At 44.3% G+C, this 26786-nt stretch overlaps 1 protein-coding gene across 1 annotated transcript in view; it reads right to left on the minus strand.

The window, feature by feature from the left end:
* mapkbp1 (mitogen-activated protein kinase binding protein 1) overlaps positions 1 to 26786 on the minus strand; it is a 284611-nt gene that overhangs the window by 138799 nt on the left and 119026 nt on the right. The window contains exons 6-10 of the mRNA XM_070878826.1: positions 12105 to 12251; positions 9235 to 9419; positions 6099 to 6190; positions 4108 to 4233; positions 362 to 432 (exon numbers count right to left, since the gene is read on the minus strand). Of these exons, the coding sequence (XP_070734927.1) occupies positions 362 to 432; positions 4108 to 4233; positions 6099 to 6190; positions 9235 to 9419; positions 12105 to 12251 (621 nt within the window). The remainder of the gene's footprint in view (positions 1 to 361; positions 433 to 4107; positions 4234 to 6098; positions 6191 to 9234; positions 9420 to 12104; positions 12252 to 26786) is intronic.

The raw sequence follows: 26786 nt of genomic DNA on the forward strand, positions 1-26786 counted from the left end.
TTCTCCTCATCTCAGTCCTAAATGGCTTACCCCTTATCCTTAACTGTGTCCCCTGGTTCTGGACTTCCCCAACATCGGGAACATTCTTTCTGCATCTAACCTGTCCAGTCCCGTCACAATTTTATATGTTTCTATGAGATCCCCTCTCATCCTTCTAAACTCCAGTGAATAAAGGCCCAGTCGATCCAGTCTCTCCTCATATGTCAGTCCAGCCATCCCTGGAATCAGTCTGGTGAACCTTCGCTGCACTCCCTCAATAGCTAGAATGTCCTTCCTCAGATTAGGAGATCAAAACTGAACAAAATATCCAGCCTGTAACTCAATCCCGGGGATCTGCAGGTACACATTCACTATCTGTTACCTTGTGAGCTGTCCGGAAGTAAATGCTCTTGTCCGCACCACAGGTGATCATCCTGACGCTCCCATCATTTGCTGCGAAGAAGAAAGGAAGGTGACTGAGTTACCATGGTAACCTGGGCTTGGCATAAGCCTATTTATGTTCCTGGCTTCACTGAACAGGAAGGAAAACGGCAGCTTTGTGGGTGTCGGGGAGCAGGACTGCTGGCAAAGCAGCAATGAATCATTTCACCATAGACTTACCCACCCATCGGCCTACTTGTTCAGGAAGGACACAGCCTGCAAAGCAGGTGATGCTGCTGTAATAATCCTGCTACGTTCCGCCTGTACCCAGAGTACGGCACTTCCTCACAGCACTACCAACAACCACTGGGAACACACACACACACACACGCACATACATATACACACACACACACACACACATACACACACATACACACCACACACTACACACACACATACATACACACACTACACACACACACACATATACATGCACACACACACGCACATACATATACACACATACACACACATACACACCACACACCACACACACACACACACACACACACAAACAGGAGCAATTCAGATGTAAGAATTCAGATCCTGCAATGCTCTACACTGGTTAAATATGGACACCTCACTCCCGCCGGTGCTGTACGGCCCGTGTCTGTCTCAATGTCCCCTGTACATGTACAGCACACTGGGTAAAGGGAACCATGCACTCCCGTCCGGTACTGTACGGCTCGTAGTTTAAAACTGAGTTCCCTTGTCCGACTATCAGAGCACATAATCTCGGCTGACACTTTAGTGCAGTATTAAGGGAGTGCTGCACTGTCGATGATGCCATCTTTTAAGATGAGTTGTTAAACCAAGGCGGTGGACATAAAAGATTCCTCGGCACTATTTCGAAGAAAGGCAGGGGAGTCCCCTCCAATATTTATCCCTCAACCAACATCGCTAAAACATATTATCAAAGATATTATAACTTTGCTGCCTGTGGGACCTTGCTGTGTGCAAATTGACTGTTGCGTTTCCCTACATTGCAACATGTGATTACGCTTCAAAAGTATTTAATTGGCTGTGAAGCACTTAGGGCTTCCTTCGAGCCTAGGTCGTGAAAGGCACTATATAAATGCAAGTCTTTCTTCTTTTGTTTGAAGCAGTGTTCCAGTCAGCCTATTTTGACCTCCTTTCCAAGATAAAAGACCAAGTTTCTCGAGCCTGGACCCCTGACATTAGATATCGATCCTGTGGCCCTTCTCTGCGCCAACTCCCAAGGCTGTAATGTCTCTCTTGATCTCGGTGACTAGAATAAGTCCTGAGCATTAATGGCAGGTGTGAAGACCACCACAGATTGAACTCAGGACAACACCATCCTCTCATTTGAGGGGGTTAATGCTTTATTTATATTAACCTGCACCAAGTCTCGCTTACCCATCACCCCTGTCCATACTGATCTACATTGGCTCACAGCCCCCCAATGCTTCAATTTAAAGTCTCATTCTCTCTTCAACTCCCTCCAGGGTTCTGTCCCTCCCTATCTCTGTAACCTCCTCCAGCTCTACAACCCTCTGAGATCTCTGCGTTCTTCCACTATCCTAACGTCTCCTTGTTGGGATCAGATTAGATTGTTGTCTGATAACATTCCTGTGAAGCATCTTGGGACGCTTATCTACATTAAAGATGCTAAATAAGCGCTTTATTATTAGATTATTCTACTTGCACTTTTTACTCTTTCTTCACTGATATTGTCATCTCTTCGAGAATGGTGTGGAATCTTTATTATTTTATACATAAACTAATTCAGCCCCTCGATTGTCACATGTCCACTGTGATTTGTCAGGCTGGGGCTATTAACTCCGGGAAAGAAAAGGCTGAGGGGTGACCTGAGAGGGAGCTTTAACATTGTAAAGTCCTTCCACTTGTGGGAGAGTCAGAAACTAGGGGCCATCAATATAAGATCATCACCAATAAATCCAAACAGGAAATCAGGAGAAACCTCTTTACCCAGAGAGTGGTTAGGATGTGGAACTTACTACCACAGGAAGTGGTTGAGGCGAGTAGAATAGATGCCTTTAAGGGGAAGCTAAATAAATGCAGAAGGAGAAAGGAATTGAAGGTTATGCTGATAGGGTGAGATAAAGAGGGCAGGCTCCTGTGGGACATAAACACTGTGCCGTGAATTTTATGTACTGTCCAATTGTGGGAACGGGAGCATAAGAACATACGAAATAGGAGCAGGAGTAGGCCATACGGCCCCTCGAGCCTGCTCCGCCATTTAATACGATCATGGCTGATCTGATCATGGACTCAGCTCCACTTCTCCGCCCGCTCCCCATAACCCTTGGCTCACTTATCGTTCAAAAATCTGTCTATCTCCACCTTAAATATGTTCAATGATCCAGTCTCCACAGCTCTCTGGGGTAGAGAATTCCACAGATTCACAACCCCGAGAGAAGAAAGTTCTGCTCATCTCCGTTTTAAATGGGCGACCCCTTATTCTGAAACTATGTCCCTAGTTCTAGTTTCCCCCACAAGGGGAAATATCCACTCTGCACGTACCCTATCAAGCCCCCTCAGAATCTTATATGTTTCAATAAGATTACCTCTCATTCTTCTGAACTCCAAGTACAGCCCAACCTGCTCAACCTTTCTTCATAAGACAACCCCTTCATCTCAGGAATCAACCAAGTGAACCTTCTCTGAACTGCCTCCAATGCAAGTATATCCTTCTTTAAATAAGGAGACCAATACTGTCTAGGGGGCCGAACTTGGTGAAGGCCAAGTGCCGCCGATGGCCGGCAAGAGACCGGGCGGCACTTTGGCCGGGAAATTGATGAAAAATAATTTAAAAGTTGGGCCGGTGGCAAACGAGTGATGTACACTGTCAAACTGGGCGGGAGCAGGCGGGAGCTCCCAATTTCGGCGGCATGGAGTCAGGCCCACGGAGGGTCGAAGACGTTCAAATAAAAATGATTGGGGAAAAAAATTACCCGGAAGACCTTCAGGAGAACACATTAAGGTAAGTTGCTGTGAACAAAAATAGGTGAAAAATTCACCAATCTTTTTTTTGTTTTTTAAACTTACTTTGGGGGTTAGACCAGCCTCCTCACAGCGGTCCTTCCCCGTCTGACTCCTGCTGACTCCTGCCGACTCCCGCCCGCATCAATATGGGAGCTCGTCGGGCGGGAGGTCACTTGTACCACTTGGCCATCTGCTGATGTCAGTGGGCAGTTCCCGGCGATTCTCCCCTCCTGCCCACTCGAGCCCAAATGCAAACTCGCACTGGGCACAACCCGGAGAGGAATATTGGCGGATCTCGGCGGCAGTGGGCAGTAAGGCCATCAATTTTGGCCCCTTGGTGTGGTCTCACCAACGCCCTATACAGTTGTAGCAGGACTTCCATACTTTTATACTCTATCCCCCTTGCAATAAAGGGCAACCATTCTATTTGCCTTCCTAATTACTTGCTATACCTGCATACTAACGGGGAAGGGGTGAGTTTAAGTGAGGATCCACCTTCCACATCTGGCACCGCCTGAGCAGATGGCCAACTGGCCTGCTCTCAGCACCTTACCCCGCCCCCAAACCCGAAGAGCACGAGGAAGCACATGGTCTCGATGTACCGTACTGCAGCAACAAGAGTTGCGAGGCAGCGCGGCTGGTCATTGGGCCAGGCGCCGTCTCATAGCGGCAGTGCCCAGACAACAGCGAGCATGACGTGTACGCACACGCGGGTACCTGTGAACTTGACAGCAGTGATGGAGGAGGAATGTTCGTCCAGGGTTTGGAGCAGGCTGTAATCGTTCTCCGCGTCTAACACGTGGATCAGACGGTCCCGGCTGGCCGATGCCAGCAGCTTCATGCCTACCGATGGACAAGGAAAGAGTTAAAAAATGAGGTAGATATGGGGGGGCAAAACATGCCCAACAACAACTTGCATTTATATAGCACCTTTAACGTAGGAAACTGTCCAAAGCAATGCTCCCTCTACATTTTTGTTTCATGCGCGGTCCCTTTAAATTTGCTGCGCAGCCGCGAACGGGTGACATCTTTTCCCGCAGCAACAACCGGTGAGCGGCCTACCGCAGGACGTCCTGATCGATGCGCATCTGCGCGCCTACGCACCTTAAGGGTAATGTTGGTCCCAAGGCGCTTCACAGGAGCGATGATCAGGCAAGATTTGCCACTGAGCCACGTAAGGAGAAACCATGAGGAGAGCGGCGGAGAGGTTTAGGGAGGGAGTTCCAGAGCTTAGGGCCCCGGCAGCTGAAGGCACGGCCACTGATGGTGGAGCGATGAAAATACGCAAGAGGCCAGAATTGGAGGAGGGCAGACATCTCGGAGGGCGGCGGGGCTGGAGGGGGTTACAGAGATAGGGAAGGGCGAGGCCATGGAGGGATTTGAACACAAGGATAAGAATTTTAATACTGAAGCGTTGTCAGACCGGGAGCCAATGTAGGTCAGTGAGCTCAGGAGTGCTGGCTGAATGGGACTTGGTGCGAGTTAGGACACGGGCAGCAGAGTTTTGGATGAGCTCAAGGTTACGGAGCACAAAGAACTGACACCACAGTCACTTGCAAAATACATGGAGGATGCAGGAACCCTGGCCATGGATCACAAGGCAATCATCCAAGTGAGGGGACAATTCCACACAACTTAGTTTGTATTCAACCTTTGGTTCCTGGGGCTGGCTCGTTGCCTCAAATCTGTATCCGCTGTAACTCACAATACATACAGGATTGCTTTATTTTTAGTGGGAGAAATTTGCAAGACTCCTTTCACGAGATGGGACCTTGCTGGTGAAGAACATGGTTGGAAAATCAGGGCTTCAGCCCTGAGGCTCACTGTCAGAGGTGGAGCCTTGCACCATTATCCCTTATGCTTTTTACTAAACCGTAACAATTTTGGGGAGGCTCATTAAGGGAGGGTCGTGCTGGCGGGGAGGGGAAGGGGAGGGGAAGAGAGTGGGACTCGACCCATCCTCGGCACAGTGTCAGCATCAAACACTCAGCTTAGGCATCACACAGGTAAATGCAGAATAAAGCTGAAACTATTCTGCACCGAAACAGGCCTCAGCCCCAAGCTCAGAAGAGGATTCCTTTCTACACCAGTCTACCATCTTTCGATTTCCCACACTGACTATCCTGTGGACTGTGAGTTAGCCTGCTAATCAACAGGTCATTTATCTCCCTGCTGTTTGTAAGATGTTGCAGTGCACAAATTAGCCACCCAGTTTGCCGAGAAAACAACTGTGAATACACTTCGAAAGTAATCCACCCTTTGTCCACACTCACACAGTTCTCACTGGACAACAATCAGGAGTGGGAACTGTAATGGCGTGGAAATCCCAGCCTCCGAAGTTTCTGTGGACCCGGGAAGGTATTGCAAAAGCCGGTTTTCAGCACGCAATGCGCATGCGCTGAAAACCGGCTTTTCCGATCTGTCAAGTTTCTGGCTTGACAAATCTCGCGCATATTGGGAGCGAGGACATTTGCAAGGGCAAGATTGCGGTAATTACCCATATCTTGCCCAGCAAATGTCCTCAAAACTCTTGCACCTGATAAAAGGGGTGATGATGCATTCCAGTCCCTCTGGTGCCCATCTCTCGCGGAAGGCCGCGAGCATACTGGTGGACACCCTGGTGCGAACGTAACCGCGGAAGAGAGGCAGGCAGTTGGGCTGAACGACCTCCTCGACTGCCCGATAACTGGACCGGTTAATGGCCTTACCAGTTTCCGGTTTGGAGTATTCGAGGCACAGGATTTCGGAGTCATGGGCCTCCACTTGAAGGAGCTCTCTCAGCAGTTGGAGATCATGGACCCTAAGACACAATACAACAGAGGTACGTCAGTCCATTCCGGGCTGTACCATTTATCTAGTCTAGAATGGCTGGATAATTGAGTGTAGACAACCGAGCTAACTGGGATAGTCACCCATTACCCGGTCTATGCTGACTACATTAGCACTGGGTCCTCATAGCAATATATTTAAGATTCTTGACCTAGTCTTTCAATCCCTCCATGGTTTGCCACTCCTTGTCTCTTCCCTCCTCCCCCATAACTCTCAGTTCCTCTGACTCCAATCCTCCCCCTCGCTCACTGGCTTCATGCTGAGGCCCCACTGTCTGGAATTCCCTCTCTAATCCTCTCCACCTTCCTCTCTTCATTTAGGACCCTCCTTAAAACCCACTTCTTTGGCCAAGCTTTTGGTCACCATCCCTCCCCTCTCAATCTCTCTCTCTTTGGCTTGGCTTCCATTTCCTCACACATGGGGAGATTTTTCAATGTTAAAGGCACTGTGTAAGTTGTTGCCATGGTTACTGAGGAATCGCTGTCAAATACCAGACGGATTTAAAAATGATGAGAATTTCAGAGTTGGACTCGAAACTTTGCCATCATTCTTCCTGAGCTATTAGTATGCCGTCTGATACGCTTCAACTCCACCTGACATCCTCACTGTTAAAATCAAGACCGACCACACAGTCTGAGACACCATCTCATTAAATCTCAGCATCCGCAAACTATGAAATCCCTTCCCTCCCTTAGAATTCTGTTTTGAAATATAATCTTGGTGTCACCTGACCATTGTTCATCTATTCTCCTCTTTTTAAACTTGGAGATAGCTTGCACTGTGGACCTTAGCCAATCATGTAGATGTCTCAATAAAAACACGTACGGTGTAGGGTACAGACTACTCCTGTTAATTCAGAGTCACTTCATTCAGATCATTTACATGTTTGGTACAAAAATGACTGAATTACAGAGGGTATTACAGTGTACACAGAGCTGGATTGTTGAGCCAGGAGTATCTCACTGTCCCAGTGCTGGGGTGTACAGTGCACACATTGGGGTCAAGTTTCAGCCTGAGTTGCTCCTATTTTTTTGGAGCAACTGGTTTAGAATGGAGTATCTTAGAAATTGCAATTCTCGGCATTTAGTTTGCTGCAGTTCTAGTCAGTTAGAACAGTTTCATTTTGGAACAGATTTTTTTTCAAAAGGGGGTGTGTCCAGCCACTTACGCCTGTTTTGAAAGTTTAGGCAGTGAAAACTTACTCCAAACTAACTTAGAATGGAGTAAGTGTAGATTTTTGTACACTCAGAAAAACCTTGTCTACATTTTAGAAAATCAGGCATAAGGAAGAGAGATGGGGGGAAAGTTTAGAAACATGAAACACATCACTTTTACAAATAAAGAGCCATCATCAATAATAAATGATAAATGAATCAATAAATCAACCAATAAATCAATCAAAAAAAAATGTAAAAATAAAAAATAAAACATTTTAAAAAATCAATAAATAAAATATTAAGTTTCTACTCACCGACTGCAGCACCGGGAGCCCTCCAACAGCGTGCTGGGACGGCCCTCCCCTCCAACAGTGTGTGTCTCTCTCTGTCTCTGTCAGTGTCTCTCTCTGTCTGTCTGTCAGTGTGTGTCTCTCTCTCTGTCTGTGTGTATGTGTTTCTGACAGCGAGGGGAGGGGGGGGGGAGAGGGAGAGGGGGGCAGAGGGAGGGGGGGAGGAGAGGGAGGGAGGGGGGAGGAGAGGGAGGGAGGGGGAGGAGGAGAGGGAGGGAGGGAGGTGGGGAGGAGAGGGAGGGAGGGGGGGAGGAGAGGGAGGGAGGGGGAGAGGAGAGGAGAGGGAGGGGAGAGAGAGGAGAGGGAGGGGGGAGAGGGAGAGGGGTGGGCAGGGGGAGAGGAGAGGGGAGGAGGGAGGGGGAGAGGAGAGGGAGGGGAGAGGGAGGAGGGAGAGGAGAGGGAGGGGGAGAGGAGAGGAGAGGGGGTGGCAGAGGGTGGGGGGGGAGGAGAGGGAGGGAGAGGAGAGGGAGGGAGGGGGGAGGAGGAGAGGGAGAGGAGAGGGAGGGAGGGGGAGAGAAGAGGAGAGGGAGGAGGAGAGGAGAGGGAGGGGGGAGAGAGGAGAGGAGAGGGGGGGGGCAGAGGGAGGGGGGGAGAAGAGGGAGGGAGGGGGAGGGGGAGAGGAGAGGGAGGGAGGGGGAGAGGAGAGGGAGGAGGGAGAGAGGAGAGGAAGGGGGGAGAGGAGAGGGAGAGGGAGAAGGCTGAACGGGCCCGGCCAAAGAGAAGAAGCCGGGCCGAAGACTTCGGGCGGGGCCCGCCCCCAGCAAGATGCCGGGCGGGCGGGCCCCGCCGAAGACGTGAAGAGGGAGCGGAGCGGGAGCTAGGGGGGAGGGCAGCGGGAGCTGGGGTGCGGGTGGGGGGGGGGGGAGAGAGCCAGAGGGAGCGTGAACTGAAAGGGGGGGAGCCGGAGCCGGAGCCACGGCCAGAGCCAGAGCAGGAGCTGGAGGAGGGAGATGCAGTTCGATCTTCGCCGCCCAGTGAGCCCATTCGGCCAGGGCTAGGGGCGGCGTGCTTCAGGCCCCTCCCACACAGCCTCGGGCGCCTGGAGCTACTGTACATGTGCGCACACTGTAATGCGCATGTGTAGAGGTCCCGGCACTGTTTTTAGCACAGGACCTGGCTCCACCCCTGACTGCTTGTGCTGCGCTGCGTCGAGGGCCTGGATCGACCTGAGGGAGTGGAGAATACCGAGGTAAGTTTTCGGCGCGGTTTTGAGCGCAGAAATCAGGCGTGGCTCGCGGGGCTGCACCATTCTAGGCGCGGCCCGAAACTTGACCCCATAGTGCTGGGCTGATCATTGTCCCAGTGCTGGGGTGTACAGTGCACACACAGTGCTGGGCTGATTACACCAGGGGTATCTCACTGTCCCAGTGCTGGGGTGTACAGTGCACACACAGTGCTGGGCTGATTACACCAGAGGTATCTCCCTGTCCCAGTGCTGAGGTGTACAGTGTACACAGTCCGGGACAGATTTAGGTTAGCGGGAACTGCCCTCTCTAGATGTGGTGTACCTCAGCGTTCCAGCCCGATCACCAGATGCCATATGCTGTCCATCAGGGCTCACACACAACGTTCTGATTCCAGTCTTCATCTCAGCAGCTTGGGAATCCGGCTTGTCGGAGCCGCCCGCAGAACTGTTCTCCACATCCAGCAGTGTCGAAGTGTTGGAGTCCATGTAGAGAATCTTCAGCAAATCCTGGGTTTTGAGGAAGAAGTTATTAAACACATCTTCAGGTCTCAACTTTGTGTGCAAGTCTTTATGCATACAAGTGTGTTCATGTCTGTAAATATACAAGTGTGTTCATGTCTGTACATACACAAGTGTATTCAAGTCTGTAAATATACGAGTGTGTTCATGTCTGTACATATACGAGTGTGCGCGAATGTGAATATGAAAGATGCAAGAATGAGAATATGAAAGGAAGACTTGCATTTATACAGCGCCGTTCAGAACCTCAGGACGTCCCAAAGCACTTTATAGCCAATGAAGTACTTTAGAAGTGTTGTACTGTTGGAATGTAGGAAACAGGGCATAGCACGATCCCACGAACAGCAAGGAGTTAATGACCAGATAATCTGTTTTATTGATGCTGGTTGATGGATAAATATTGAACACTGGGAGAGCTCGATGGCTTTTCTTTAAAATAGTGCCGTGGGATCTTTTATGTCTACCTGAGAGGGCAGGCGGGCCTCCATTTAATGTCTAATTGAAGGAGAGAATCATTGGCCAGAGTATCGAGTGAATCCAGTTCAGGGTGGTCACCATTTGGCCAGTTCAAAGCTGGATGGGGGCAGGACATTTAAAACATTGTGGGTGCATCCATGGGAAATGGGGTAGGAACAAATCGGAACATTTGGGCCCACGAGCCTCTTCCACCATTCAATTCAATCATGGCTGATTTGCACCTTAGCTCCATCTACCCACCTTGCTTCCATCCCTTGCCGAATGAAAATCTAGCAATCTCAGTTTTGAAATTTGCAATTGACCCCAGCCCCAACAGCTTCTGGGGGGACGAGAGTTCTGTATTTCTACTAGCCCTTTTGTGAAGAGGTGCTTCCTGACATCATTTTTGAACAGCCTAGATGTGAATTAAAGGTTCTGGCCCCTTGCTCTGGACTGCCCCAGAGGAGTTTGGGGCTCTGAAGATAAAATAAAGAATTAGAGGAAATAATCCTCTAAGGGGAAAAAAATCAAAGTGTAGTGAGGATATGAAGCAGTAGGTAACTTAAAGTCATCGCTGAATCTCCGGCCCATGTGATTGCAGCTAAGGCATTCGGCCCTCGGGTGAGACTTCACTCTGTGGGTACTGTTAGAAACTAAAGATGCCTAAAAATGAATATGGTTATGCGATTAAAACTGTGATGTAAAAAATGCTGTGTTTAAATGGTTATGTTCACATTGCAGACAGAAAGCCTCCTTGGACCAGATAAACGCTTAGAAATGCTAATGCTTCAGTTTCCAGGGAGGGTATAGTATTATGTACTATACAATCTCCCTGTTGCTAAGTGATTATCTGTTGCTTTTAAGTTAAGATTTGAACCTTGTTTATGTATTTTATGTATAATGCCAAGGTAGGATTTGAAGTTAGCTGAACAGAGTTGCTTGCGAAGGAATGTTGGTAGGATTTAGCGTAAACACAGGCAGTTGCCACGTCGTAAAGAAGTTAACGGCTGGTTTAGAGTGAGAAAGCTCTGCTTTGGGACTCATAGTTCAAAGGGTAGGGGACAAGGACTTATACTGATTATACCCAAGAGAATAGGGCGAGAAAGATGAAACAAATTCCGCAGGAAAGCATCTTCGGGAAAGTATAGACAAAAGGGCATGTGGCCAAAATCGTGAGACATCTTCAGGATGGGCTTTGACACAAGAATCAAGACAAAGAACTCGATATAGCATTGGATAGCAAGTTTTATTGGAAATTTCTATAGGTCAAAAGGTCTTGTCAATATCCCGGTTCAAGCCCACCCCTAAAAATAGAATAAAAGTGATCTCCCGACAGCTTGTACTCACAGACGAAAGAAAGAGAGAGAGAGAAGGAGGCTCTAGACGATAGGAAGAAGAGAATTACTCGTGTGTCAACCGTCTGTCCAATCGAATCGGTATCAACTACTTGTCACGGTCGTATGTTTTTGCTGTATGACTAATGTGTTATATTCTGTCTTAAACTCTGATTAAACACAATATACCCACCATATTGGTTTGCACCCGAACCTGAATAAATTAAATAAAGTGACCAACGATAGCTGTACAAAGGTTATTTCTAACAGTACAGCAGCCGAGTGACTATGGTACTGGATGAAGAATCCAAAGGTCGCAAGTTCAAATCCCAGCATGGCAAGTGGCAAAACTTAATTCAGTAAATATAACACTTTGCGGGCTAGCACCAGAGAAATGACCATGAAGGTTCGGGCCTCAGTAACCTGGCTTAATCTACATTGGCTCCCGGTTAAGCAACGCCTCGATTTCAAAATTCTCATTCTTGTTTACAAATCCCTCCATGGCCTTGCCCCTCCCTATCTCTGTAATCTCCTCCAGCCCCACAACCCCCCGAGATGTCTGCGCTCCCCTAATTCTGCCCTCCTGAGCATCCCTCATTGTAATCGCTCAACCATCGGTGGCCGTGCCTTCTGTTGCCTGGGCCCCAAGCTCTGGAACTCCCTCCCTAAAGCGCTCCGCCTCTTTTTTCTTCTTTAAGACGCTCCTTAAAACCTACCTCTTTGACCAAGCTTTTGGTCACCTGCCCTAATTTCTCCTTATGTGACTCGGTGTCAATTTTTTTGCCTTATAATACTCCTGTGAAGCACCTACGTTAAAGGTGCTATATAAATATAAGTTGTTGTTGTGGTCTGCCACATTGACAGAGGTCTCTTGTGCACTTACGTTGCTGATCATATTCCGATGTAGCGAGGTCCCGTGGGTGCTGGAACCCTCAGTGTTCCAGATTCGCAGCGTGTTGTCGGATGAGCAGGTAATGAAGGAGCCAGGAGGCAGGCATGCCCGATTACTGTCCTCCACCTCTGGGTACACCTGTTAGACACAACGATAGACACTCAGGACATTCAGCAGCGATCAGAGCAAAGTCGCACGAACATCTAACCCAGCAATTGTTTGAAGGCTTAGCAGGACATTAGAGAAAAGTCTGGACCTTGCCTAAAGAAGCCTAGAGCTTTACCAGGGGCTGAAATTCTTAATCACCAGTCAGATAACGCAGCCGAAGTCATGAGAGTTTATAAAGTCCCACTCTTCCTGTCCCGCTGATAATGTGTGGCCCAAAACCCGTCACATGTGGCCCCTCAATGGACTACCTGTTCCAAAATGTTTCTGGGCCTGCTTCCACAGCCTGCCCGGTTGTGGGACGTTGGCCAGATTGGGGTTCAGTGCCATCCCCTTGTGTCTTCTGCTTGGTCCTCAACAAAAATAAGGTGAGTGAATGAGATTAAGAGTCATAATTATCCCAGCTTCTATTGAGGAAGATTATCCCAGTCTCTATTGAGCAACATTAACATAAGAACATAAGAATCAGGAGCAGGAGTGGGCCATTTGGCTCCTCGAGCCTGCTCCGCCATTCAATGAGATCATGGCTGATCTTCTACCTCAACTCCATTTTCCTGCACTGTCCCCATATCCCTTGATTCCCGTAATATCCAAAAATCTATCGATCTCTGTCTTGAATATACTCAACGACTGAGCCTCCACAGCCCTCTTCCAAAGACTCACCAGTGAAGATGTTTCTTCTCACCTCAGTCCTAAATGGCCGACCCCTTCTTCTGGTACTGTGACCCCCGGTTCCAGACTCCTCAGCTAGAGGAAACATCCTCCCTGCGTCTACCTTGTCTAGCCCTGTATGAATTTTCTATTTTTCAATCAGATCACCTCTCATTCTTCCAAACTCCAGAGAATATAGGTCTAATCTGGTCAATCTCTCCTCATAAGAGAATCCCCCCATCCCAGGAATCAGTCTGATAAACTTCATTACACTCCCTTAATGGCAAGTATATCCTTCCTTAGATAAGGAGAGCAAAACTGTATACAATACTCCAGGTGCGGTCTCCCCAGGACCCTCTTTACTTTTATACTCAAATCCTCTTGTAATAAAGGCTAACATATGATTTGCTCTCTTAAATGTTTGCTGTACCTGCATGTTAACTTTCAGTGATTCATGTAGAAGGATACCCAGAACAGTCCCAACCTCTCACCATTTAAAAAATACTCTGCTTTTCTATTTTTCCTACCAAAGTGGATAACTTCACATTTCACCGCATTATATTCCATTTGCCATGTTATTGCCCACTCACTTAGCCCTGTCTATATCCTCTTGAAGCCTCTCTGCATCCTCCTCACAACTTATATTCCTACCTAGCTTTGTATCATCAGCAAACTCGGATATATTACATTTGGTCCCCTCATTAAAATCGTTGATGTAGATTGTGAATAGCTGGGGCCCAAGCACCGATCCTTGCGGCACCCCACTAGTTACAGCCTGCCAACCTGAAAGTGACCCGTTTATCCCGACTCTCTGCTCTGTCCATTAACCAACATTCAATCTATGCTAGTATATTACCCTGCCCTCATTCAGTCCAATGAGGCATAATTTTGTTCAATAATCTCTTGTGTCATTATCCCATCGTCTATTGAGGGAGATTATCCCATTGTCTATTGAGGGAGATTATCCCATCGTCTATTGAGGGGGATTATCCCATCGTCTATTGAGGGGGATTATCCCATTGTCTGTTGAGGGAGATTATCCCATTGTCTATTGAAGGAGATTATCCCATTGACTGTTGAGTGAGATTATCCCATTGTCGTTTGAGGGAGATAATCCCATCGTCTATTGAGGGATATTATCCCATTGTCTATTGAGGGAGATTATCCTATCGTCTATTGAGTGAGATTATCCCATTGTCTATTGAGGGAGATGATCCCATTGTCCGTTGAGTGAGATTATCCCATTGTCTATTGAGGGAGATGATCCCATTGTCCATTGAGTGAGATTATCCCATTGTCTATTGAGGGAGATGATCCCATCGTCTATTGAGGGAGATTATCCCATTGTCTATTGAGGGAGATTATCCCATCGTCGATTAAAGGAGATTATCCCATTGTCTATTGAGGGAGAAATATCCCATTGTCTATTGAGGGAGATTATCCCATTTATTGAGGGAGACTATTCCTTAGTCTATTGAGGGAGATTATCCCATCACCTATTGAGGGAGATTATCCCATCGACTATTGACGGAGATTATCACATTGGCTATTGAGGTAGATTATCCCATCATCTATTGAGGGAGATTATCCCATTGTCTATTGAGGGAGATTATCCCATCGTCTATTGAGGGGGATTATCCCATTGTCTATTGAGGGAGATTATCCCATCATCTATTGAGAGAGATTATCCCATTGTCTATTGAGGGGGATTATCCTATTGTCTATTGAGGGAGAGTATCCCATCATCTATTGAAGGAGATTATCCCATCGTCTATTGAGGGAGATGATCCCATTGTCTATTGAGGGAGATTATCCCATTCTCTATTGAAGGAGATTATCCCATCGTCTATTGAGGGAGATGATCCCACTATCTATTGAGGGAGATTATCCCATTGTCTATTGAAGGAGATTATCCCATCGTCTATTGAGGGAGATTATCCCATTGTCTATTGAGGGAGATTATCCCATTGTCTATTGAAGGAGATTATCCCATTGTCTATTGAAGGAGATTATCCCATCGTCGATTAAAGGAGATTATCCCATTGTCTATTGAGGGAGATTATCCCATTGACTATGAAAGGAGATTATCGCATCGTCTATTGAGGGAGATTATCCCATTGTCTATTGAGGGAGATTATCCCATTGTCTATTGAAGGAGATTATCACATCGTCTATTGAGGGAGATTATTCCATTGTCTATTGAGGGAGATTATCCCATTGTCTATTGAAGGAGATTATCCTATTGTCTATTGAGGGAGATTATCCCATTGTTTATTGAAGGAGATTATCCCATTGTCTATTGAGTGAGATTATCCCATTGTCTATTGAGGGAGATTATCCCATTTTTGAGGGAGACTATCCCTTAGTCTATTGAGGGAGATTATACAATCATCTATTGAGGGAGATTATCCCATCGTCCATTGACGGAGATTATCACATTGGCTATTGAGGGAGATTATCCCATCGTCTATTGAGGGGGATTATCCCATTGTCTATTGAGGGAGATTATCCCATCGTCTATTGAAGAAGATTATCCCATTGTCTATTGAGGGAGATTATCCCATCGTCTATTGAAGGAGATTATCCCATCGTCTATTGAGGGAGATTATCCCATCATCTATTGAGGGAGATTATCCCATTGTCTACTGAGCGAGATTATCCCATCGTCTATTGAGGGAGATTATCCCATTTATTGAAGGAGACTATCCCTTAGTCTATTGAGGGAGATTATCCCATGATCTACTGAGGGAGATTATCCCATCGTCTATTGACGGAGATTATCCCATTGGCTATTGAGGGAGATTATCCCATCATCTATTGAGAGAGATTATCGCATTGTCTATTGAGGGGGATTATCCTATTGTCTATTGAGGGAGAGTATCCCATCGTCTATTGAAGGAGATTATCCCATCGTCTATTGAGGGAGATTATCCCATTGTCTATTGAGGGAGATTATCCCATTGTCTATTGAAGGAGATTATCCCACCATCTACTGAGGGAGATTATCCCATTGTATATTGAGGGAGATTATCCCATTGTCTATTGAAGGAGATTATCCCATTGTCTATTGAGGGAGATTATCCCATTGACTATTGAAGGAGATTATCGCATCGTCTATTGAGGGAGATTATCCCATTGTCTATTGAGGGAGATTATCCCATTGTCTATTGAAGGAGATTATCCCATCGTCTATTGAGGGAGATTATCCCATTGTCTAATGAGGGAGATTATCCCATCGTCTATTGAGGGGGATTATCCCATTGTCTATTGAGGGAGATTATCCCATTGTCTATTGAAGGAGATTATCACATCGTCTATTGAGGGAAATTATTCCATTGTCTATTGAGGAAGATTATCCCATCATCTATTGAAGGAGATTATCCCATTGTCTATTGAGGGAGATTATCCCATTGTCTATTGAAGGAGATTATCCAATTGTCTATTGAGGGAGATTATCCCATTGACTATTGAAGGAGATTATCGCATCGTCTATTGAGGGAGATTATCCCATTGTCTATTGAGGGAGATTATCCCATTGTCTATTGAAGGAGATTATCCCATCGTCTATTGAGGGAGATTATCCCATTGTCTAATGAGGGAGATTATCCCATCGTCTATTGAGGGAGATTATCCCATTGTCTATTGAGCGAGATTATCCCATTGTCTATTGAGTGAGATTATCTCATTGTCTATTGAAGGAGATTATCCCATTGTCAATTGACGGAGATAATCCCATTGTCTATTGAAGGAGATTAGTCCATTGTCTATTGAAGGAGATTATCCCATCGTCTATTGAGGGGGATTATCCCATTGTCTATTGAGGGAGATTATTCCATTGTCTATTGAGGAAGATTATCCCATCGTCTATTGAAGGAGATTATCCCATCGTCTATTGAGGGAGATTATCCCATTTTCTATTGAAGGAGATTATCCCATCATCTATTGAGGGAGATTATCCCAATGTCTATTGAAGGAGATTATCCTCTCGTTTATTGAGGGAGATTATCCCATTGTCTATTGAGGGAGATTATCCCATTGTCTATTGAGGGAGATTATCCCATCGTCTATTGAAGGAGATTATCCCATTGTCTATTGAAGGAGATTATCTCATCGTCTATTGAGGGTGATTATCCCATCGTCTATTGAAGGAGATTATCCCATCGTCTATTGAAGGAGATTATCCCATTGTCTATTGAAGGAGATTATCCCATCATCTATTGAGGGAGATTATTCCATTGTCTATTGAGGGAGATTATCCCACTGTCTATTGAAGGAGATTATCCCATCGTCTATTGAGGGAGATTATCCCATTGTCTAATGAGGGAGATTATCCCATCGTCTATTGAGGGAGATTATCCCATTGTCTCTTGAGGGAGATTATTCCATTGTCTACTGAGGGAGATTATCCCATTGTCGATTGAAGGAGATTATCCTATTGTCTATTGAGGGAGATTATCCCATTGTTTATTGAAGGAGATTATCCCATTGTCTATTGAGTGAGATTATCCCATTGTCTATTGAGGGAGATTATCCCATTTTTGAGGGAGACTATCCCTTAGTCTATTGAGGGAGATTATACAATCATCTATTGAGGGAGATTATCCCATCGTCCATTGACGGAGATTATCACATTGGCTATTGAGGGAGATTATCCCATCGTCTATTGAGGGGGATTATCCCATTGTCTATTGAGGGAGATTATCCCATCGTCTATTGAAGAAGATTATCCCATTGTCTATTGAGGGAGATTATCCCATCGTCTATTGAAGGAGATTATCCCATCGTCTATTGAGGGAGATTATCCCATCATCTATTGAGGGAGATTATCCCATTGTCTACTGAGCGAGATTATCCCATCGTCTATTGAGGGAGATTATCCCATTTATTGAAGGAGACTATCCCTTAGTCTATTGAGGGAGATTATCCCATGATCTACTGAGGGAGATTATCCCATCGTCTATTGACGGAGATTATCCCATTGGCTATTGAGGGAGATTATCCCATCATCTATTGAGAGAGATTATCGCATTGTCTATTGAGGGGGATTATCCTATTGTCTATTGAGGGAGAGTATCCCATCGTCTATTGAAGGAGATTATCCCATCGTCTATTGAGGGAGATTATCCCATTGTCTATTGAGGGAGATTATCCCATTGTCTATTGAAGGAGATTATCCCACCATCTACTGAGGGAGATTATCCCATTGTATATTGAGGGAGATTATCCCATTGTCTATTGAAGGAGATTATCCCATTGTCTATTGAGGGAGATTATCCCATTGACTATTGAAGGAGATTATCGCATCGTCTATTGAGGGAGATTATCCCATTGTCTATTGAGGGAGATTATCCCATTGTCTATTGAAGGAGATTATCCCATCGTCTATTGAGGGAGATTATCCCATTGTCTAATGAGGGAGATTATCCCATCGTCTATTGAGGGGGATTATCCCATTGTCTATTGAGGGAGATTATCCCATTGTCTATTGAAGGAGATTATCACATCGTCTATTGAGGGAAATTATTCGATTGTCTATTGAGGAAGATTATCCCATCGTCTATTGAAGGAGATTATCCCATTGTCTATTGAGGGAGATTATCCCATTGTCTATTGAAGGAGATTATCCAATTGTCTATTGAGGGAGATTATCCCATTGACTATTGAAGGAGATTATCGCATCGTCTATTGAGGGAGATTATCCCATTGTCTATTGAGGGAGATTATCCCATTGTCTATTGAAGGAGATTATCCCATCGTCTATTGAGGGAGATTATCCCATTGTCTAATGAGGGAGATTATCCCATCGTCTATTGAGGGAGATTATCCCATTGTCTATTGAGCGAGATTATCCCATTGTCTATTGAGTGAGATTATCTCATTGTCTATTGAAGGAGATTATCCCATTGTCAATTGACGGAGATAATCCCATTGTCTATTGAAGGAGATTAGTCCATTGTCTATTGAAGGAGATTATCCCATCGTCTATTGAGGGGGATTATCCCATTGTCTATTGAGGGAGATTATTCCATTGTCTATTGAGGAAGATTATCCCATCGTCTATTGAAGGAGATTATCCCATCGTCTATTGAGGGAGATTATCCCATTTTCTATTGAAGGAGATTATCCCATCATCTATTGAGGGAGATTATCCCAATGTCCATTGAAGGAGATTATCCTCTCGTTTATTGAGGGAGATTATCCCATTGTCTATTGAGGGAGATTATCCCATTGTCTATTGAGGGAGATTATCCCATCGTCTATTGAAGGAGATTATCCCATTGTCTATTGAAGGAGATTATCTCATCGTCTATTGAGGGTGATTATCCCATCGTCTATTGAAGGAGATTATCCCATCGTCTATTGAAGGAGATTATCCCATTGTCTATTGAAGGAGATTATCCCATCATCTATTGAGGGAGATTATTCCATTGTCTATTGAGTGAGATTATCCCACTGTCTATTGAAGGAGATTATCCCATTGTCAATTGAAGGAGATTATCCCATTGACTATTGAAGGAGATTATCGCATCGTCTATTGAGGGAGATTATCCCATTGTCTATTGAGGGAGATTATCCCATTGTCTAATGAGGGAGATTATCCCATCGTCTATTGAGGGGGATTATCCCATTGTCTATTGAGGGAGATTATCCCATTGTCTATTGAAGGAGATTATCACATCGTCTATTGAGGGAGATTATTCCATTGTCTATTGAGGGAGATTATCCCATTGTCTATTGAAGGAGATTATCCCATTGTCAATTGAGGGGGATTATCCCATTGTCAATTGAAGGAGATTATCCCATTGTCAATTGAGGGAGATTATCCCATTGTCTATTGAAGGAGATTATCCCATCGTCTATTGAGGGAGATTATCCCAATGTCTATTTAAGGAGATTTTCCCATCGTCTATTGAGGGAGATTATCCCATCGTCTATTGAGGGAGATTATCCCATTGTCTATTGAGCGAGATTATCCCATTGTCTATTGAGTGAGATTATCCCATTGTCTCTTAAAGGAGATTATCCCATTGTCAATTGACGGAGATTATCCCATTGTCTATTGAAGGAGATTAGTCCATTGTCTATTGAGGGAGATTATCCGATCGTCTATTGAGGGAGATTATCACATTGTCTATTGAGGGAGATTATCCCATCATCTATTGAGGGAGATTGTCCCATCGTCCATTGACGGAGATTATCCCATTGTCGATTAAAGGAGATTATCCCATTGTCTATTGAGGGAGAAATATCCCATTGTCTATTGAGGGAGATTATCCCATTTATTGAGGGAGGCTATCCCTTAGTCTATTGAGGGAGATTATCCCATCGTCTATTGATGGGGATTATCACATTGGCTATTGAGGGAGTTTATCCCATCATCTATTGAGGGAGATTATCCCATTGTCTACTGAGGGAGATTATCCCATCGTCTATTGAGGGGGATTATCCCATTGTCTATTGAGGGAGATTATCCCATCGTCTATTGAGGTGGATTATCCCATTGTCTATTGAGGGAGAATATCCCATTGTCTATTGAAGGAGATTATCCCATTGTCTATTGAGGGAGATTATCCCATTTATTGAGGGAGACTATCCCTTAGTCTATTGAGGGAGATTATCCCACCATCTATTGAGGGAGATTATCCCATCGTCTATTGACGGAGATTGTCCCATTGGCTATTGAGGGAGATTATCCCATCATCTATTGAGAGAGATTATCCCATTGTCTATTGAGGGGGATTATCCTATTGTCTATTGAGGGAGAGTATCCCATCGTCTATTGATGGAGATTATCCCATTGTCTATTGAGGGAGATTATCCCATTGACTATTGAAGGAGATTATCGCATCGTCTATTGAGCGAGATTATCCCATTGTCTATTGAGGGAGATTATCCCATTGTCTATTGAAGGAGATTATCACATCGTCTATTGATGGAGATTATCCCATTGTTTAATGAGGGAGATTATCCCATCGTCTATTGTGGGGGATTATCCCATTGTCTATTGAGGGAGATTATCCCATTGTCTATTGAAGGAGATTATCACATCGTCTATTGAGGGAGATTATTCCATTGTGTATTGGGAGATTATCTCATTGTTTATTGAAGGAGATTATCCCATTGTCAATTGAGGGGGATTATCCCATTGTCAATTGAAGGAGATTATCCCATTGTCAATTGAGGGAGATTATCCCATTGTCTATTGAGTGAGATTATCCCATTGTCTATTGAGGGAGATTATCCCATTTTTGAGGGAGACTATCCCTTAGTCTATTGAGGGAGATTATACAATCATCTATTGAGGGAGATTATCCCATCGTCCATTGACGGAGATTATCACATTGGCTATTGAGGGAGATTATCCCATCGTCTATTGAGGGGGATTATCCCATTGTCTATTGAGGGAGATTATCCCATCGTCTATTGAAGAAGATTATCCCATTGTCTATTGAGGGAGATTATCCCATCGTCTATTGAAGGAGATTATCCCATCGTCTATTGAGGGAGATTATCCCATCATCTATTGAGGGAGATTATCCCATTGTCTACTGAGCGAGATTATCCCATCGTCTATTGAGGGAGATTATCCCATTTATTGAAGGAGACTATCCCTTAGTCTATTGAGGGAGATTATCCCATGATCTACTGAGGGAGATTATCCCATCGTCTATTGACGGAGATTATCCCATTGGCTATTGAGGGAGATTATCCCATCATCTATTGAGAGAGATTATCGCATTGTCTATTGAGGGGGATTATCCTATTGTCTATTGAGGGAGAGTATCCCATCGTCTATTGAAGGAGATTATCCCATCGTCTATTGAGGGAGATTATCCCATTGTCTATTGAGGGAGATTATCCCATTGTCTATTGAAGGAGATTATCCCACCATCTACTGAGGGAGATTATCCCATTGTATATTGAGGGAGATTATCCCATTGTCTATTGAAGGAGATTATCCCATTGTCTATTGAGGGAGATTATCCCATTGACTATTGAAGGAGATTATCGCATCGTCTATTGAGGGAGATTATCCCATTGTCTATTGAGGGAGATTATCCCATTGTCTATTGAAGGAGATTATCCCATCGTCTATTGAGGGAGATTATCCCATTGTCTAATGAGGGAGATTATCCCATCGTCTATTGAGGGGGATTATCCCATTGTCTATTGAGGGAGATTATCCCATTGTCTATTGAAGGAGATTATCACATCGTCTATTGAGGGAAATTATTCCATTGTCTATTGAGGAAGATTATCCCATCATCTATTGAAGGAGATTATCCCATTGTCTATTGAGGGAGATTATCCCATTGTCTATTGAAGGAGATTATCCAATTGTCTATTGAGGGAGATTATCCCATTGACTATTGAAGGAGATTATCGCATCGTCTATTGAGGGAGATTATCCCATTGTCTATTGAGGGAGATTATCCCATTGTCTATTGAAGGAGATTATCCCATCGTCTATTGAGGGAGATTATCCCATTGTCTAATGAGGGAGATTATCCCATCGTCTATTGAGGGAGATTATCCCATTGTCTATTGAGCGAGATTATCCCATTGTCTATTGAGTGAGATTATCTCATTGTCTATTGAAGGAGATTATCCCATTGTCAATTGACGGAGATAATCCCATTGTCTATTGAAGGAGATTAGTCCATTGTCTATTGAAGGAGATTATCCCATCGTCTATTGAGGGGGATTATCCCATTGTCTATTGAGGGAGATTATTCCATTGTCTATTGAGGAAGATTATCCCATCGTCTATTGAAGGAGATTATCCCATCGTCTATTGAGGGAGATTATCCCATTTTCTATTGAAGGAGATTATCCCATCATCTATTGAGGGAGATTATCCCAATGTCTATTGAAGGAGATTATCCTCTCGTTTATTGAGGGAGATTATCCCATTGTCTATTGAGGGAGATTATCCCATTGTCTATTGAGGGAGATTATCCCATCGTCTATTGAAGGAGATTATCCCATTGTCTATTGAAGGAGATTATCTCATCGTCTATTGAGGGTGATTATCCCATCGTCTATTGAAGGAGATTATCCCATCGTCTATTGAAGGAGATTATCCCATTGTCTATTGAAGGAGATTATCCCATCATCTATTGAGGGAGATTATTCCATTGTCTATTGAGGGAGATTATCCCACTGTCTATTGAAGGAGATTATCCCATCGTCTATTGAGGGAGATTATCCCATTGTCTAATGAGGGAGATTATCCCATCGTCTATTGAGGGAGATTATCCCATTGTCTCTTGAGGGAGATTATTCCATTGTCTACTGAGGGAGATTATCCCATTGTCGATTGAAGGAGATTATCCTATTGTCTATTGAGGGAGATTATCCCATTGTTTATTGAAGGAGATTATCCCATTGTCTATTGAGTGAGATTATCCCATTGTCTATTGAGGGAGATTATCCCATTTTTGAGGGAGACTATCCCTTAGTCTATTGAGGGAGATTATACAATCATCTATTGAGGGAGATTATCCCATCGTCCATTGACGGAGATTATCACATTGGCTATTGAGGGAGATTATCCCATCGTCTATTGAGGGGGATTATCCCATTGTCTATTGAGGGAGATTATCCCATCGTCTATTGAAGAAGATTATCCCATTGTCTATTGAGGGAGATTATCCCATCGTCTATTGAAGGAGATTATCCCATCGTCTATTGAGGGAGATTATCCCATCATCTATTGAGGGAGATTATCCCATTGTCTACTGAGCGAGATTATCCCATCGTCTATTGAGGGAGATTATCCCATTTATTGAAGGAGACTATCCCTTAGTCTATTGAGGGAGATTATCCCATGATCTACTGAGGGAGATTATCCCATCGTCTATTGACGGAGATTATCCCATTGGCTATTGAGGGAGATTATCCCATCATCTATTGAGAGAGATTATCGCATTGTCTATTGAGGGGGATTATCCTATTGTCTATTGAGGGAGAGTATCCCATCGTCTATTGAAGGAGATTATCCCATCGTCTATTGAGGGAGATTATCCCATTGTCTATTGAGGGAGATTATCCCATTGTCTATTGAAGGAGATTATCCCACCATCTACTGAGGGAGATTATCCCATTGTATATTGAGGGAGATTATCCCATTGTCTATTGAAGGAGATTATCCCATTGTCTATTGAGGGAGATTATCCCATTGACTATTGAAGGAGATTATCGCATCGTCTATTGAGGGAGATTATCCCATTGTCTATTGAGGGAGATTATCCCATTGTCTATTGAAGGAGATTATCCCATCGTCTATTGAGGGAGATTATCCCATTGTCTAATGAGGGAGATTATCCCATCGTCTATTGAGGGGGATTATCCCATTGTCTATTGAGGGAGATTATCCCATTGTCTATTGAAGGAGATTATCACATCGTCTATTGAGGGAAATTATTCGATTGTCTATTGAGGAAGATTATCCCATCGTCTATTGAAGGAGATTATCCCATTGTCTATTGAGGGAGATTATCCCATTGTCTATTGAAGGAGATTATCCAATTGTCTATTGAGGGAGATTATCCCATTGACTATTGAAGGAGATTATCGCATCGTCTATTGAGGGAGATTATCCCATTGTCTATTGAGGGAGATTATCCCATTGTCTATTGAAGGAGATTATCCCATCGTCTATTGAGGGAGATTATCCCATTGTCTAATGAGGGAGATTATCCCATCGTCTATTGAGGGAGATTATCCCATTGTCTATTGAGCGAGATTATCCCATTGTCTATTGAGTGAGATTATCTCATTGTCTATTGAAGGAGATTATCCCATTGTCAATTGACGGAGATAATCCCATTGTCTATTGAAGGAGATTAGTCCATTGTCTATTGAAGGAGATTATCCCATCGTCTATTGAGGGGGATTATCCCATTGTCTATTGAGGGAGATTATTCCATTGTCTATTGAGGAAGATTATCCCATCGTCTATTGAAGGAGATTATCCCATCGTCTATTGAGGGAGATTATCCCATTTTCTATTGAAGGAGATTATCCCATCATCTATTGAGGGAGATTATCCCAATGTCCATTGAAGGAGATTATCCTCTCGTTTATTGAGGGAGATTATCCCATTGTCTATTGAGGGAGATTATCCCATTGTCTATTGAGGGAGATTATCCCATCGTCTATTGAAGGAGATTATCCCATTGTCTATTGAAGGAGATTATCTCATCGTCTATTGAGGGTGATTATCCCATCGTCTATTGAAGGAGATTATCCCATCGTCTATTGAAGGAGATTATCCCATTGTCTATTGAAGGAGATTATCCCATCATCTATTGAGGGAGATTATTCCATTGTCTATTGAGGGAGATTATCCCACTGTCTATTGAAGGAGATTATCCCATTGTCAATTGAAGGAGATTATCCCATTGACTATTGAAGGAGATTATCGCATCGTCTATTGAGGGAGATTATCCCATTGTCTATTGAGGGAGATTATCCCATTGTCTAATGAGGGAGATTATCCCATCGTCTATTGAGGGGGATTATCCCATTGTCTATTGAGGGAGATTATCCCATTGTCTATTGAAGGAGATTATCACATCGTCTATTGAGGGAGATTATTCCATTGTCTATTGAGGGAGATTATCCCATTGTCTATTGAAGGAGATTATCCCATTGTCAATTGAGGGGGATTATCCCATTGTCAATTGAAGGAGATTATCCCATTGTCAATTGAGGGAGATTATCCCATTGTCTATTGAAGGAGATTATCCCATCGTCTATTGAGGGAGATTATCCCAATGTCTATTTAAGGAGATTTTCCCATCGTCTATTGAGGGAGATTATCCCATCGTCTATTGAGGGAGATTATCCCATTGTCTATTGAGCGAGATTATCCCATTGTCTATTGAGTGAGATTATCCCATTGTCTCTTAAAGGAGATTATCCCATTGTCAATTGACGGAGATTATCCCATTGTCTATTGAAGGAGATTAGTCCATTGTCTATTGAGGGAGATTATCCGATCGTCTATTGAGGGAGATTATCACATTGTCTATTGAGGGAGATTATCCCATCATCTATTGAGGGAGATTGTCCCATCGTCCATTGACGGAGATTATCCCATTGTCGATTAAAGGAGATTATCCCATTGTCTATTGAGGGAGAAATATCCCATTGTCTATTGAGGGAGATTATCCCATTTATTGAGGGAGGCTATCCCTTAGTCTATTGAGGGAGATTATCCCATCGTCTATTGATGGGGATTATCACATTGGCTATTGAGGGAGTTTATCCCATCATCTATTGAGGGAGATTATCCCATTGTCTACTGAGGGAGATTATCCCATCGTCTATTGAGGGGGATTATCCCATTGTCTATTGAGGGAGATTATCCCATCGTCTATTGAGGTGGATTATCCCATTGTCTATTGAGGGAGAATATCCCATTGTCTATTGAAGGAGATTATCCCATTGTCTATTGAGGGAGATTATCCCATTTATTGAGGGAGACTATCCCTTAGTCTATTGAGGGAGATTATCCCACCATCTATTGAGGGAGATTATCCCATCGTCTATTGACGGAGATTGTCCCATTGGCTATTGAGGGAGATTATCCCATCATCTATTGAGAGAGATTATCCCATTGTCTATTGAGGGGGATTATCCTATTGTCTATTGAGGGAGAGTATCCCATCGTCTATTGATGGAGATTATCCCATTGTCTATTGAGGGAGATTATCCCATTGACTATTGAAGGAGATTATCGCATCGTCTATTGAGCGAGATTATCCCATTGTCTATTGAGGGAGATTATCCCATTGTCTATTGAAGGAGATTATCACATCGTCTATTGATGGAGATTATCCCATTGTT

Source organism: Pristiophorus japonicus, chromosome 4 (assembly GCF_044704955.1).
Source record: "Pristiophorus japonicus isolate sPriJap1 chromosome 4, sPriJap1.hap1, whole genome shotgun sequence".
Taxonomy (NCBI): domain Eukaryota; kingdom Metazoa; phylum Chordata; class Chondrichthyes; family Pristiophoridae; genus Pristiophorus; species Pristiophorus japonicus.